We start from the raw sequence: 15,393 nt of genomic DNA, 5'->3' as shown, positions 1-15,393 counted from the left end.
CGTTCCTTTGTACATACAGCGAGGTACAAAAGTCTAAAGCAACTAATTAAATTGCTTATATTTTGGCAATTAGTCTCCTTTCTGTCCCACACAAATTCATAATGATTAATTTTGCCAGTGCGCTGTGGCAAGCGATATGCATGTGCATTTTAAAGGCTCACTATTATGGTTTAGTATTTCTCTGTAATGTAGAAAAGTGTTAGCAATTTTACATATTATATTCTTTCGCATCCCTGAAACTGAAACCATGTCCTGATGTCACCCCCAAATTAATTTCATAAATGTGCAACTACACTGTAAAAAATTATATGTTCAATAAGTTATGACAACATATGTTTTTACATTGTTCATCTCATCAAAATAAGTTAAGAAATGGTAAACTTGTTTTTATTAGTTATACAAGGTGTAACCCATTTTTTAAAGTCAGTTTAACATAATTTAAGTTGAAATAACTTAAACATCCAAGTCGATTGTACTGCAAAAGTTCAAAATTTGCCTTTTTTTTAAAGTGTAGTTGACAAATAGCTTAAACTACTACTAGTCAACAAAAATAAAGAAATAAATTAGTTGGGAGAAGCCCTAGTAATAATATTTCACAACATTACTCTTTATAGTGTATTTTTTGGGGAAAAATTAGTTATAGTTAGTATAGTTTAGTATAGTATATTTATAGATACATTCTTCAAAATATCTTTGTGTTTAACAGAAGCAGGTATTTCATGCGTGTTTAGGTTGAGTAAATGATGAATGTCAGAATTTTTATTTTTGTGTGAACTTTCCAAACACAAAAAATAAATAAATTGAACTGTAGAGTAAATACTTTTTTGTAATTACATTTATTGCAAATGACAACGTTTTTTAAATATCTAGCTATAAACATATCTACAGGTTTCACTAACTTTAATTAATATTCTCTCCAAATTAGGATCCTCTCTATAACTAATGCTCTGCAATGAAAGAGTAGCCATGAAGAGAAGACAAACCGATCGTATAACTAAACCATAAATCTTTAAACAAATTCGAAATATAATGCATCATGTGGAGGCAACACTAAGAAAGCAATCTGTCCTTATACGCTTTAACTGTTCTAACATGCTTTGGAATATATTTATATTTCATGCATTTGGCAGACGCTTTTATCCAAAATGATTTACATTGCATTCAAGGTACACATTTTACATTATTGTCAGTTCTTGCTTTCCCTGGGAATCGAACCCATGACCTTGGCGTTGCTAGCGCCACGCTTTATTGGTTGAGCTACAGGAAAGCAACGACACACAAAAGCTAGCTAAAATCAACTGTGTTCACGTAACTTTGGGTTATATAGTGAATATGCAGACTTAATCAACATCAGACTCAGCCCTCCTCCACTGTTCCGCCCAGCTGGTGAACAATGTACTCAAAATGCTGAAATAGATTATTTTTGCCTTTCTGCTTTGTGAATTAATTGGGGTAATAAAACCAACCTATAGAGCATAAACTATTATTAGAGAGCTGCCCTGGTAACAGGGATTTCCCAGGTCATCATATAACTAAATGAAAGGTGGCTGATTGGATTGTGAAGACGTGTGCTCTCCCTGTGTTCATGGATGGCTGAGTGCTGAGCATTCATTTGGATTGCAGGAATAATCCACTTAGAGAGGCGGGTCAGGCCATACGCTGGGTATTTGGGGAAATACCAGGCTGTACGTCTCATTGATTTGGAAGCTGGTTTCTTAATGACACATCTTTGCAGGGATCATGAGTTTCACAAAAAAAAACTAATTTTTGGAGGGTGCGTAGAAAATCGTGCAACCCGATCGCACGTGTTTGTTACAGACAATCTTAAAGGGTTAGTTCACCCAAAAATTAAATTGATGTCATTAATGACTCACCCTAATGTCGTTCCAAACCCGTAAGACTTCCGTTCATCTTCAGAACACAGTTTAAGATATTTTATATTTTAGTCCCAGAGAATTTGCAGTCTATCCACACTTTACTGTCCATGTCCAGAAGGGAATAAAAACATCATCAAAGATATGTGGCATCAGTTGATTGATTAGAATCTCTTGAAGCATCGAAAATACATTTTGGTCCAAAAATAACAAAAATTATTCAGCATCAGTCTTACAATACAATACAATACAATATTTATTTATAAAGCACATTTAAAAACAACCAAGGCTGACCAAAGTGCTGTACATAGGAGCGAATAAAATGCAGAGCAGTACAGGACAAAAGAAACAACTGAAAAAATAAAACAAAAAAATAAATAAAAAGCAGTAATCATATCAGAGGCAATGAGCATCAAAAGCAAGAGAAAACAAAAAAGTCTTTAAAGATTTAAAGATGGAAACTGAAGGAGCCAGTCTGATATAGAGAGGCAGACTGTTCCAAAGTTTTGGGCCTGCAGTCGCAAAAGCACGAGTCTTCTCTTCCACGTTTGTTTTCAAACCTCAAATAAAGATTCAAACGGCCATGAATCAGTGAATCGATCAATGATTCGGATCGCCAATATCACCTGATTTCAGCAGTTTGGATCACGTGTCAAACTACTGAAATCAGGTGACATTGGTGATCCGAATCATTGATCGTATTTTCGATGCTTCAAATCAACCAACTGATGTCACATATGGACTACTTTGATTATGTTTTTATTCTCTTTCTGGACATGGACAGTCCAGTGTGCATAGACTGCATATGCTCTGGGACTAAAATATAAAATATCTTAAACTGTGATCGGAAGATGAGCGGAGGTCTTACGGGTGTGGAAAGACATTAGGGTGAGCTATTTATGACATCAATTTCATTTTTGGGTGAACTAACCCTTTAAGGGCTTTTCACAGTTGAAACAGCTAAAACCTCAGTCATTCTAAACCTGGGTAAACATCTTGCTTCACATTTCACATTGCTCATAATTAACTCGGGGTTAACAATTGATCCTGGGTATTCATAAACTGCCGTTTTACATGGTACATTCCTAAACTCGGGGTTAATGTCCTCATATGTATATTTTGGGAGTCTGTGTCACTGATTGGATGAACGTTGCACACAATATCTTTAAAGGTTAAAGGATCTAGCATTGTGCTTTCTCGTGTGGCCGACTGTAATATTTTTGTCCTGAATGGACATTCCAGACCATAAAGGTTAGAATTAAATGGTCTTTTGCTCACTCCAGTTGTCATGTTTTCTGTCACCATTTGACATGGTTCTTCTCAAACGCTGAAACAATTGTTTATACAGCATGCTGTGTTTTTGTGACTATCCAAAAGATGTGAATATGAGGCTATTGGTTGTAAGTTGATAAGCACCTAGTTGTAACATACTAACACCACATCTTTTCACACTGCACATGTTTAGCACTGCAATACGGGGTTAACGGCACAAAATCTACGCTAACCCTGCTCTGGTAGCAAGGTTTCATAACCCCAGGTAAAAAGCGGTGCTAACCCCACTTCTAAATTACAAGTGTGAAACGTCCCTTTACCGAGGGTTAAAAGCGGTGTTTAGAATGACGATAACCCGGGGTTAAGTGCAGTGCTGCAGGGAAGAAGTAATTTTTGTAGGCGAAAACCCAAAATCAAGCAATGAAGTTAATGGGTTTTTGAATAAGAGCCTAAAATAAGGTCTCTGGTTTACACAGGCTCAAGATATTTTCACATATTATTCTACGACAGACAATACATCAGTAATACAGTGATAAAGTGTTTACTTATCTTGAAAAGTAAAAAGTAAGTTGCTAGCTTTTACTTCTGCCTAGTGTATTTCGTCTTCAAAATTCATTACATTTGTCTTTATTTTTAAAAATGTTTGTCGGCCACAAGAGCTTACTTTCTGCAATAATCCAAAAACCAATGGAAAAATCCTATTGGATTAATCATATTTTGTCAAGGGAACCAGGTGATGCTAACGTCCAGGTGAGCCAACGAAAAGTTGTTGTCACTGCAGCATTCTATCAAAAACATATGTTGAAATCAAGTGTAAAAACACCTCGAGACCTTCGCATTCTGCTAGACAGAGGGCACAGACCGGTTCATGTTCATACGGTGTGTGTGAACGCTTCCTTTGAGTTACAATTTCAAACATCATGTCTGTATATACAGAGGCACGTGTGATCCCTCTTCGTAACAAATGATCCAGATACAGATGTATGTCAGACCCTGTCGACGTGACAAACGGCATATTTACAGCCGTGGAGAATGAAAGAGGAAAAGATCACTCAGTCAACTGACACCTCCACCTTGAAGTAGAGACGTGGAAACTCGAGCACTTCCCAGGAATGCCTGGATCGCGAAAGAAAAAGCCACTTTTCCAGCACGCTGAACTTTGCGAGCCCCGTGTCTGCTTTTACAACGAAACTTAAAACACAAAGGGGCAGATTTACAAGGAGACACAAAGACGCTCACACATACGAACACAGACACACACACGCGATTCCCTGGGTTATTTTACCAAGGATTTAATTTCAGAGTGTAAACATGTTCTAAGTTATACACACACTCTGACATTTAAAAGAAATAGGTGTGTGTTTTTCGGTATTCGAGGTGTGCATGACATCAGGCAGAGGTGAAACCAGCCCAGATGAAAAACACATGGTTCCCCGAGGTTCAGTACTACAGGACAGAAACGAATGAAGTATTCCAGGCCTGTCCGAAACAAGAGAAAGTGTCCTTGTCCAAATAAATGGAAAAAATGCCTGAATAAAAAAAAAAGTGTCATACAACGGATTTCTTTCTGATGGTGAAATTCTTCAGGCAGGTTTAATTACATTTTAAAGATATGAGACTCAGAGGTAGGTTAGGGTGAACGGTGTATTAAAAGTGATAATTCAATATGAGCAAGTGCCGTAATGCAGAAGGAACACTTTCATTTGTTCATAGCTACATGAGTGAGTCAGAGCATTTCCAGCTTAAAACAGGGCCCGATTATGCCATATAATATCATCTCTCATAGTGGCAGTCTATTATTTCACTCACCATTAACTCAGAAGCGCATATGTTTGATCACAACTCTAATGGGAAAACATTACTGTTACTCTTTTTTTCCTTTTCTTTTTTACAGACTGTACTTTTATCTTTTTAGTTTCATACATACTGGACTTGAGGGTAGAGGAGTTGACTTCAATTTCTCCTCCTTTGATTGGCTGGAAGCATGCGAGTTCAGAGTCATAGGGTTCTGGGCTGGACTGTCCCGTTAGGCTGCTACTTGTCCTTGTTCCATTCCCGGGACTCATGGCGCCCCTTTGTTGGGCCTCCTGTTCCTCGTACACAGCGATCAGCTGCGGGACACAGAGTACAGTAAAATTCAGAGCAGACATGGTCAACACATACAGATAAAGACACAATTAAAGAGGAATAGAGTGTCAGGTTTCAGATGTAAAAAATACCAATCATTTTTCCCATTGGAGAATTGACTTGTAAAGGTGCTGTATGTAAGAATGACAGTTAGTGATTGAAATGAGTCCAAATTCAAAATGTCGTTAGCCCCGTCCCCCCCTCCTCAGACTCGACGCTCACGTGGGTTGCCAGTTTGAGGACACGCAACAGGAACGAGCGCAGTGGAAGGTGAGGAGACTTACACTGTCAGTTGATGAGTTGATTTATCAATGTTTTAATGTGCTTCCATTCATAGGGGTTTTTAGATGGATGCCGTGGTTTTTTTTAGGTCGGTTTTCCAGGTTTTCAGCAACTGGCAACCTGTGGTGTCGAAATACTATTGGGTAAATAGGCTATGTGTGTTATCGCAGAGACCAAAACAAAAAACTGACATTCAGTTAGAAAATAACTGGCTGTAGCTTTGTTTTTCAGAGAAACGAGTAGCTGAGTGAACTCAGCATGTTATCTAAATATCTGCAAACATATTATGGTATTTTTATACTTTAATACAGTCAAAAATGTACCAACAACACCTTTAATGATAATTTATCAAACTTTAAAACCAGAACTAATGTAAGCTGATGATCTTAATCGATGGTATATGCCGACATGATCAGTGCACATTATTTCAACTTATTTTTTTAAAATAATCATGTACACTCTTTAAAACCAATATGTTTTGATTTCTTTGTCTTTTTGTTCAATTTTGGAATTCGCAATGCTACATGGGATTGAACCTTTTTGTCCTGTACCTTTTGTTTATTTTCTCGATTTCCAAATACTTTTTTGCTTCAAATCAATGATTACAATGCTGTGATTCACCTTGTAGCCCGTTGGTTTGGTTCATGGCTTAAAACTCTTTTAACAAAGACTTCAAAAATGAATGGGAATAATAGTTCCGGAAACCAAGGACGCTTAAAAAGTGAGCAGGCACTGTTTCATATAAAATATGCAGCAAAACAAGAAAAAAGATCATGTGAAATCATGCACACACATGACCATCGTATTATGACTTTATAAACAAGACAGTCCCTGTTCTAAAATCTGATGGCAAAGGCTGTAAGCAACATTTCTGAAATTAGCTACATTAAATGAAAATATTTTACCTACGACAGAGATGATGTAAAAAGGACTGACCACACTACATTTTATTATACACCTTATTTTCATGAAGGCATTCAATTGATCAAAAGCGACAGAAGAGAGAATTAAAATCTTACATAAGATTTCAAATAAATGCTCATCTTTACAACGTTCTACTCATGGCAAAATCCTGAAAAACTATTATGCTTTCCACAAACATATTAAGCAGACATTGATAAATGAGAAAAAATGTTACTTGAGCATCAAATCATCCTATTAGATTGATTTCTGGAGGATCATGTGACACTGAAGACTGGAGTAATGATGCTCAAAATTTGGCTTTTTACATGACAGAAATAAATAAAATTTTAAATTATTAAATATATTCAAAAAGAATACAATTTATTTTATATTTTAACAATATTTCACATTAAAAAATATATATTTTATTTTTAGCAAATGAATGCAGTCTTGAAAAAATTGTGTCTTCTTTTAAAAACATTTGAAAAAAATCTCAAAAAGTCTTAAACCTTTTGAAAGGGAGTAGAATGTCAGCACGTTGTTTTTACAGTGTAAATCGGAGAGCAATATGAGTATAAATTAATGTGCTATATACGAAAATAAACAATTTTAGTATTCAGGCAGCAAAAAAAAAAAAAAAAGGTATCCAAAATATTTTACATCAAACGATACAAACTCACTTTCATTACCTTGTGCATCAGGACGCAATAGAGGACATCTAAGAAGCCCAGCATGGCTAGTGTGTATAAGGTTAATCTCAGAATGCAATGACATCCATTCACTTCACTATGAAGGTGTAAGGCCTGCTGGCCTCATCAGCACAGTTAAATACATGCATGTCACTGACACTGCATTAGGCTTCTGCTGCACCGCTGTTCTAGGGGCCTCCATGAATGTGAGCCTGTGCATGTAAAGTATGCCTGTATGTGAGTGAATGCAGTCAAAGAAAGAAAGAGGAGTTCGCTAGTAAAACCACAGGCTCCCTGCCTGAGCGAGACAGTGGGAGAGTAAACATAAATAAACAATACACACTTTAAAATTTAGGAAAATGTATGCGTGTTTGTGTTTTTGTGTGTTTGTGTGTTTGTGTGTGTGTGTGTGTGTGTGTGTGTGTGTGTGTGTGTGTGTGTGTGTGTGTGTGTGTGTGTGTGTGTGTGTGTGTGTGTGTGTGTGTGTGTGTGTGTGTGTGTGTGTGTGTGTGTGTGTGTCTAAAATAAGAGTGTACCAGGATCCAAAATCTCTCTTTAACAACTATGAAACAGTATTTTGCATAATTTTTATTGCTCGTCTACCTAATTTTGTTCCACACCAGCAGATTGGTGGAGAGGAGACGTCATGCTCGGCCAGATTCTCCTGGAACTCGTGCTTCGACAGTCGAGTGATGAAGTCGACCATTATATGGGGATGATTAGGAGGCCATGAGGGACAGAGGCCACTGGGCAAAAATGGCCAGGAGGGTTACAACCCTACTCCCAGGAGGTCTTCCATCCAGTTACTGACTAGGCTCAACTCTGCTTAACTTCAGTGGGAAACCAGTCTTGGGCTACAGGGCGATATGGCTGCTGTGTATATTGTCAATGTTTTTGCATTCCCCAAGAAACTTGCATTCACTCACAAAGAACACGTTCTTCTCTAAACATCCTGTCATTCAAAGTGAACACGCCCTTAATTATGCTTAATTTAAGGCTTTATATATATGTAAATGAATGAGTTGTTACAAAAATTCACCTCCCTCACAGTTGTCATGAAGGGCAATATTAGCTGAATAGACCAACATCACAATTAGTACCAGGCTGTAAACATATTTTTTTTCCTCCCACCATGATATTTTTAGACACTGATAATAAGAAGAAATGTTTTTTAAGCACCAAATCAGCATATTAGATCATGTGACAATGAGCACTGGAGAAATTATGCTGAGAATTCAGCTTTGCCAACATAGGAATACATTACAGTGTATAATATATATTAAAACAGAAACGTTGTATTAATTTTATAATATTTAACAATATAAATGTTTTACTGTATTTTGATCAAATAAATGCAGCCTTGATGAGCATAAGAAACTATTTTAAAAAAAAATAATAATCTTACAGAACCCAAACTTTTGAATGGAAGTCTATGTGCCATCAAATATAAATATCTGAAATAAAAACAAATGATCATTCATCACTTCTGGAGAATAATAGCGCAGACAATGGACACAGAAAAAGCTTTCTAGAGCGCATGTGTCAGCCGTCTGCGTTCATGCACACTATCAAATGGAGTATACTTTGAAGTGCTAAAGGTTCGACATTACACATATGCTAGCATTTGGGCAAAAAGTATACTTTGGACTTTGACATTGGGATTTTACATTGGGGCTTCACACTTTTAGCAACATACTAACACAAAACACTAATGGAATCAATTGTTAGTTGAGCAGTAATCTATTTAGGAGCTGCTTGCTACCTGTACGGTCGTACAGCAATCCAGATTAGTCCCATTTGACGTTGAACTCAATTAGGATGCTGCCTACGTAGGCAACAGACAGTAAAGCAGCTCACTAGGTTTTGGAACAGAGCTATCAAGTAGGAATCTCTCACCTCCGACTTTAATGTGGCACTTAGCATTACACTCAATGCAATCATCACCTCCCCTCAACCAATACCTCCTCATCTATCTATCCATCCATCCGTCCATCCATCACTGATTGCTATCATTTCTTTCCCAAGACCAAAACCCTTATTTCTGATTACGCCCACTGCTATTCCTGACAGATCTTCATGGCCAGAACCTCTCCACATACACACACACACACGCTAGAAGGGCTGGGGCATGATCAGTGTGGAAGGGTTTTGATTTATTCACAGAGGCAGGAGAGGAGAGGAACACTTCCACCATACCAGAGGGAGAAGAGAGCATGGAGCTTTAGAAATGTCATCAATCTGCTCACCCTGGGAGAAAGGAGAGAGAGAACAGGAAAGAGAGCAAAGGGGTTTCACGCTAATATTTCTCTTTCCTGCTCTCTCTCTCGCTCGCTCTCTCTCTCTCTGTGTCTCCCTTCCTATTTGGCTCTGTGTGATGTCTCATTTATTGCTAGCCGAATGTCGGCCCTCCAATAAAACGGGCTTGGCTAGCGTCCGAGGGGAAACACGTGTAAGAGCCACCCATCTATGAGAGGAGACAGGATTCAATTCAGCTTCATTTAAACACCACCAGCCGCTACCATCAAACACACACGTAAACAATTCACAAAAAATACACACCACAAAACCTAACACCTGTGTGTAACATCAGCCACACTATTAGTATTTAACGATAGAGAGACTGGCACGGTTTCTGCTACAGAGATGAATGATACCTCAAATCGTGCAACTTGCTAAGAAGAGGTGTGCTATTACAGAACTTCGACAAGCAGTCAGAGTTAAGATTTTCACCTGCCAGCCTATAAACAGAGTGATAAAAACGTCTAGACTTATTTTGAAGGAGGGAGCGAGCTACAGCATATGTAACAGAGATGTACTGACACATGGTGGATGTACTCTAACAGTGTTATTAAATTGACAAGAGGATGGATGGATGGATGGATGGATGGATGGATGGATGGATGGATGGATGGATGGATGGATGGATGGATGGATGGATGGATGGATGGATGGATGGATGGATGGATGGATGGATGGATGGATGGATGGATGGATGGATGGATGGATGGACGCTTTTTACCTTTTATGGTGAAATTAAAACTGCCAGTAGGTGGAAGTAAGTCACGGTTAATGAGTGAGTCATTGAGTTTTAACGGATTCAAACAAATTTCATTCAAACGGTTGATTCATACAGGAATGAAGCATTTGACTGTCTTAATGAGTGAATCATTTAATCATTCATTCAAACGATTCGTTAATTTGTTTAAGGAGGGGTGAAACACTCAGTTTCAGTCAATCTCATGTCAATCTTGAGTACCTATAGAGTAGTATTGCATCCTTCATATCTCCAAAAAGTCTTTAGTTATATTATATTTATGAAAGAAATATGGGCTGTACTGAGTCTTTCCGGAAAAAAACGAGCGCCTGGAGGCGTATTGTGTGGGCGGAGCTAAAGAATGACGAATGCGCAAAGCGGTGACGTCCTCAAGCGTAGAGAAACCCATCGCTATCGATCTCAGCTAATAGATATGATCCAGAATCTAATTCGGAGGCTGAAATAGAAACAGCAACAGCAGGACGTCCGTCTCTGTGGTATGTACTGTATTTAGTGGCCTGTCAACATTTGTGTGTCTTTACTCGCAGTTTATGAGGACATGATTCGGTTTATGGACTATTGTATGCGACTAAACCTTAGCAGTAGCAAGCAAAACGGTTTTGCACGTCAGACTAGTGTAACGTTATACAGAGAACAACAATGGAGTAACGTTAGCGCATTTGAATGACGAAGCACGCGATCGTGTCGTTTACTGATGTTTACTCACGCGACGATAGCCAACAGCAGAGACATTTGAAGCAGTTTTACTCACCGGCTGCTTCCAAAGCAGGACCGAACCTTTATCGCTGGGACCGCTGACTAGGAGGAGCAGTCGGTGGATTCATTTCGGTGGAAAACGGGCTATATAGAGGTATTTTGGTCCCCTTATCTTTAATATTGGGGGTATTCTAAATGCATTTTAATAGAATAGCTTAATCCACACAGTGAAATAAGGGTGGGACAAAGTATCGATAGGCACCAAATATTGATATTTTAACTAATAAAAAGTTTTGCTACTTCATGGCTCCTCGAGGTAGCACTCAACACATGAATGAGGGAAATGTGAACTTAAGTTAACTAGCCTAAGAATTTTTTTCTGGCGGACAGCAGTGAAATTAAAATAATAGATGCCCCAGCCAAGTCCAAATTCTGGAAAACTGGGACTCATAGTTAGACATATATCGTCACGTATCATTGCAGGATTGTATAACAATATATTCATTATCGCAGAATTGCTGTATTGTGATGTTATCGGTATCATAAGCCATGTACCGTGTATCGTATCATATTGTGAGATACCTTGTGATTCCCACCTGTACAGTAAAAGTATGTATTCTAAAAATGCACAAGTGCACTAGTCTAACCTTTTTGTAAAGTGAGGGACTACTCGATAATGTCAGATCATGGTCAGATAATGTCACACATCGTTAAAACAACAATCACGACATCATTATATTGCACACCCCTAATAGATAGACAGACAGATAGACATCAATATATTAAATTATATTAAATTACAATATATTAAATTAAATTACATGCTTGAGTGCCACAGCTCTGCAGAGCCTTTGTTGTTTTAACTCTAAACATATAACCCACATAGTAGCTAAAAGTCCTAATAAACATTGGCTGAAATGAAAAAAGCAAGTCATCTTGTTTCTTGAGGTGTAATTAGATAAACTCTAAGCAAACCTGAGGAAATTAAGACACGTGGGCCGAGGAACAGGCCTGCAGCAGGAGCCAACTCAATACTGCCACTTATTTTAACCCTGGCTATTTAATCACAGTACTACCTCTATACAAGGAGAACAAATGTGTCCAAACTTACTTTAGCCAAATGAGCTAAATCTATCAGCTCGATTACCCAATCATGCACCCACTAGACCCGGTCTAGTTCACTTTACCATGCAAGAATCAGAAACCCACTACAACCTTCGAGCTTCACGGGAAACCAATACTGAAGTGTTCAGACTCCAAAATTGGATCAATAGTTAGTTATCAAGTGGAACTGCTCGACAGGGTAAATAGCCACCTCTTACTCTCTGTCCTTAGATAGTCCGAGTCCTCACAATAAACCAGACAACAGCATTTTACTTGTCATCCTACAATTTAAACAACAAAGTTCACTTATAGAGAGCTATTCATACTCTCAGCCCAAACTGCAAGTGTTTAAATATGGATTATCAGCTAGCTCATCGATATCTCTTTCAGAGGGAGATTGAGTGGCACAGTCGCTGTCTGAACGCTGATGACTGTTATTTCTGTAGCAGTCTAGAAGCGTTAATTACCAATATGACTGAGAACGACACACAGAGGGAGATGGTTACAGATGCACGGTCACACGGGCACTTGGACAAAGGGCAGAAAGCACCACACATATGCACAGGAGAGCACAACCGCACAGGTGTGTAAAAGGTGCGAGATCGATGGTAAATTACATCTGACAGCGGAATCAGAACCTGTCAAGCACAATAATAAAACTGACTCTATTAGTGGAAGGAGACAATGAGAGAGAGAGAGAGAGAGAGGAGGAAATTGGCGGGCTGCTTCCTCCCTCCATGAATACTGAGGCGTCCGTTAGTGACGGACTGTGACACCACAGTGAAAGTTCAGACACGTCTAATGGATTCAAGCAGATGAATTAATGTGGAGTATCAGAGATGGCTCTGAAACAAGTAGTCATCAACGCCACAATATATGGGACTGAAAGACTGATCTGCGTATGCTTTAAAGTGGGCTGTGTCTATATCAGAAATATTTGAGGATGCCTGGATAACAAATAACCCATGTAAGCCTAATAAACAAGGTTAATGACACAAAACTAATAGTCTAACTCGTATACATTTCAAATATAGTTAACAAGTAAACAGTCAGTAATAAAACTATTTGAGGATGCCTGGATAAAAAATAAACTAAATATTCAGCCTCAATGGATCAATCAATAGATAAACATTTTTAATGTGAATTTTATAAAGCGTTTTTACTGGCCTTACCAAAAAAATACAATAATAATTATTATTATTAAGAGAAAATATGCCTAACCCATGTAACCTTAATAAATAAGATGAATGACATGAAACTACTAGTCTAACTCGTATACATTTCTAATATTCTTATCAAGTAAACATTAAGTAATAAAATAAGAACAAATAATCAAAATACGAGCATAAGCACAAATAAATACAACAGAACAGACATTTTCTATAAAAATGAAATAAACAGTGCTTTTCAATATACAGAAATTGAATAAAGTAATCAAATGTAAAATAACTGCATCGGTTTCACTGTATAAATTAAATATAGCTTGATCCTTATTAAAGTTACAAAAGTTATTTCGTTCATTGTTCTTTTGTTATATGATTAACATTAAAAACAGCAGGTTTATAAGTCTGATGTCACTTTAAAACAATGTACATATCCATACTCCACAGAAAGCCTATATGCCATTGCAACATTGACGCGTCTAAAAGTTCATAAAGAGATTGGAAAACGAACCCATATGAGTGGTTTAGTCCAAATGCATATAAATAGCTTATAAACGTTGGTCAGCAAACATACAGCTTTCCTGTAGCTCAACCAGGAGAGCGTGGTGCTAGCAACGCCAAGGTCATGGGTTCGATTCCCAGGGAAAGCAAGAACTGACAATGATGTAAAAATGTGTACATTGAATGCGATGTAAGTCGCTTTGGATAAAAGCGTCTGCCAAATGCATAAATGTAAATGTAAAATGTAAATGTAAATAAACAGAAGCTTAACACAAACTTGAATAACGTACGAGAACAAACGTGCTGCAGTAACATGTAACACACAAGAATAAACCTCATTGGTTACGCAGCTCGTTTGAGCTTCAGCAAGAGGTTTGATCTTGCACATCATTCAAGTTCGGTTGAACTTCTGTTTATGTTCGCTTATAATAATAATTTGTTACATTTATATGGCGCTTTTCTAGGCACTCAGAATGGTTTACATATAGAAGGGGGGCCTCTCATCAACCACCACCAATGTGCCGCACCCATATGGATGATGTGGCGGCAGCCATTGTGCCAGAAAGCCCACCACACACCAGCTTTTTGGTGGAGAGGAGACGTGGAGAAGAGAGTGATGAAGCCAACCAGTATATGGGGATGATTAGAAGGCCATGATGGATAGAGGCCAATGAGCAAATTTGGCCAGGATGCCGGGATTACATCCCTACTCTTTTTCCAAAAGACATCCTCGGATTTTCAATGACCACAGAGAGTCAGGACCTCGGTTTAACGTCTCATCTGAACGACAGTAACACATGAATCAATGTTTATATGCGAGTAAAAGCATAAACTAAATCATAAAAAAAATCATAAATGAAAAATCAAAAAAATCATAAAAAGTGAGTCTCTTGAGAATATCTGGACTAAACTGCTCAATTCATATGGATTCGTTTACCAACCTCTTTATGAAATTTTTGAGGCGTCAAAGTGGCTGTCAATGGAGGGGTCTAAGCTCTCAGATTTCATCAAAAAGATTTTACTTTGCGCTACGAAGATGAACGGAAGCCTTACACGTTTGGAGCGACATGAGGGTGAGTAATTATTGACAGAAATTTCATTTTTGGGTAAACTGACACTCAAACATGTTGCTAAGCTAACAACAACACAAAAACACGCAAACAAAAATAATAGGTTAAAAAAAAACATATTAATTAAGATTTCGGACAAGTGAATGTATTATTGCTATGATCAGCATTTTTTTCACTTCAGCTGCAATCTTGAAGGGATTTTCTCATGGAAACCATCCGATTGCATCCTGTGGTTTTCTTCTCTCTAAAGGCTACATGTGATGTTGCCTTAGAATTTAGCCAAAATAAGGCATCTTAGAATATATAATAGTGTAGCTTCCAAAAATGTTTAGTCGGGATCCTACATATGATGCCTTAAAATTCAGCCTATGTAGGCAGCTCACCGAGTTTGGAACAGAGCCAGAAAGTATGAGTGTAACATGAAACTGATATAAGAGAAACACATAAAGAGCTGGAAGGAGAGGAAAAAAATGAGATGCTGTAATAAATGAAAAAGAAAAAAATAGGAGCATCAGGACTGAGGCGTAAAAAAAGGCCCATTTATATAAGAAAGTAGTTCGCCAATGGCCTGTGCCCACAAACATCAATAAAACGTGTGTTCGCTTCATCCTCCTACTAATCAAAACTGGTTATTGCTGATTCATGTTCCCTTCCCAA

General features: G+C 37.9%; 1 protein-coding gene across 4 annotated transcripts in view; it reads right to left on the bottom strand.

The window, feature by feature from the left end:
• pard3bb (par-3 family cell polarity regulator beta b) overlaps positions 1-15,393 on the bottom strand; it is a 460,252-nt gene that overhangs the window by 356,402 nt on the left and 88,457 nt on the right. For all 4 annotated transcript variants that reach the window (XM_067443471.1, XM_067443470.1, XM_067443472.1 and 1 more), the window contains exon 4: positions 5,074-5,257. In XM_067443471.1, coding sequence (XP_067299572.1) covers positions 5,074-5,257 — 184 coding nt within the window. The remainder of the gene's footprint in view (positions 1-5,073; positions 5,258-15,393) is intronic.

The sequence above is a fragment of the Pseudorasbora parva genome, chromosome 5 (genome assembly GCF_024679245.1).
Source record: "Pseudorasbora parva isolate DD20220531a chromosome 5, ASM2467924v1, whole genome shotgun sequence".
NCBI lineage: Eukaryota > Metazoa > Chordata > Actinopteri > Cypriniformes > Gobionidae > Pseudorasbora > Pseudorasbora parva.
Note: the sequence above shows the minus strand (reverse complement) of the source record. Positions and strands in the feature narration are given on the sequence as shown.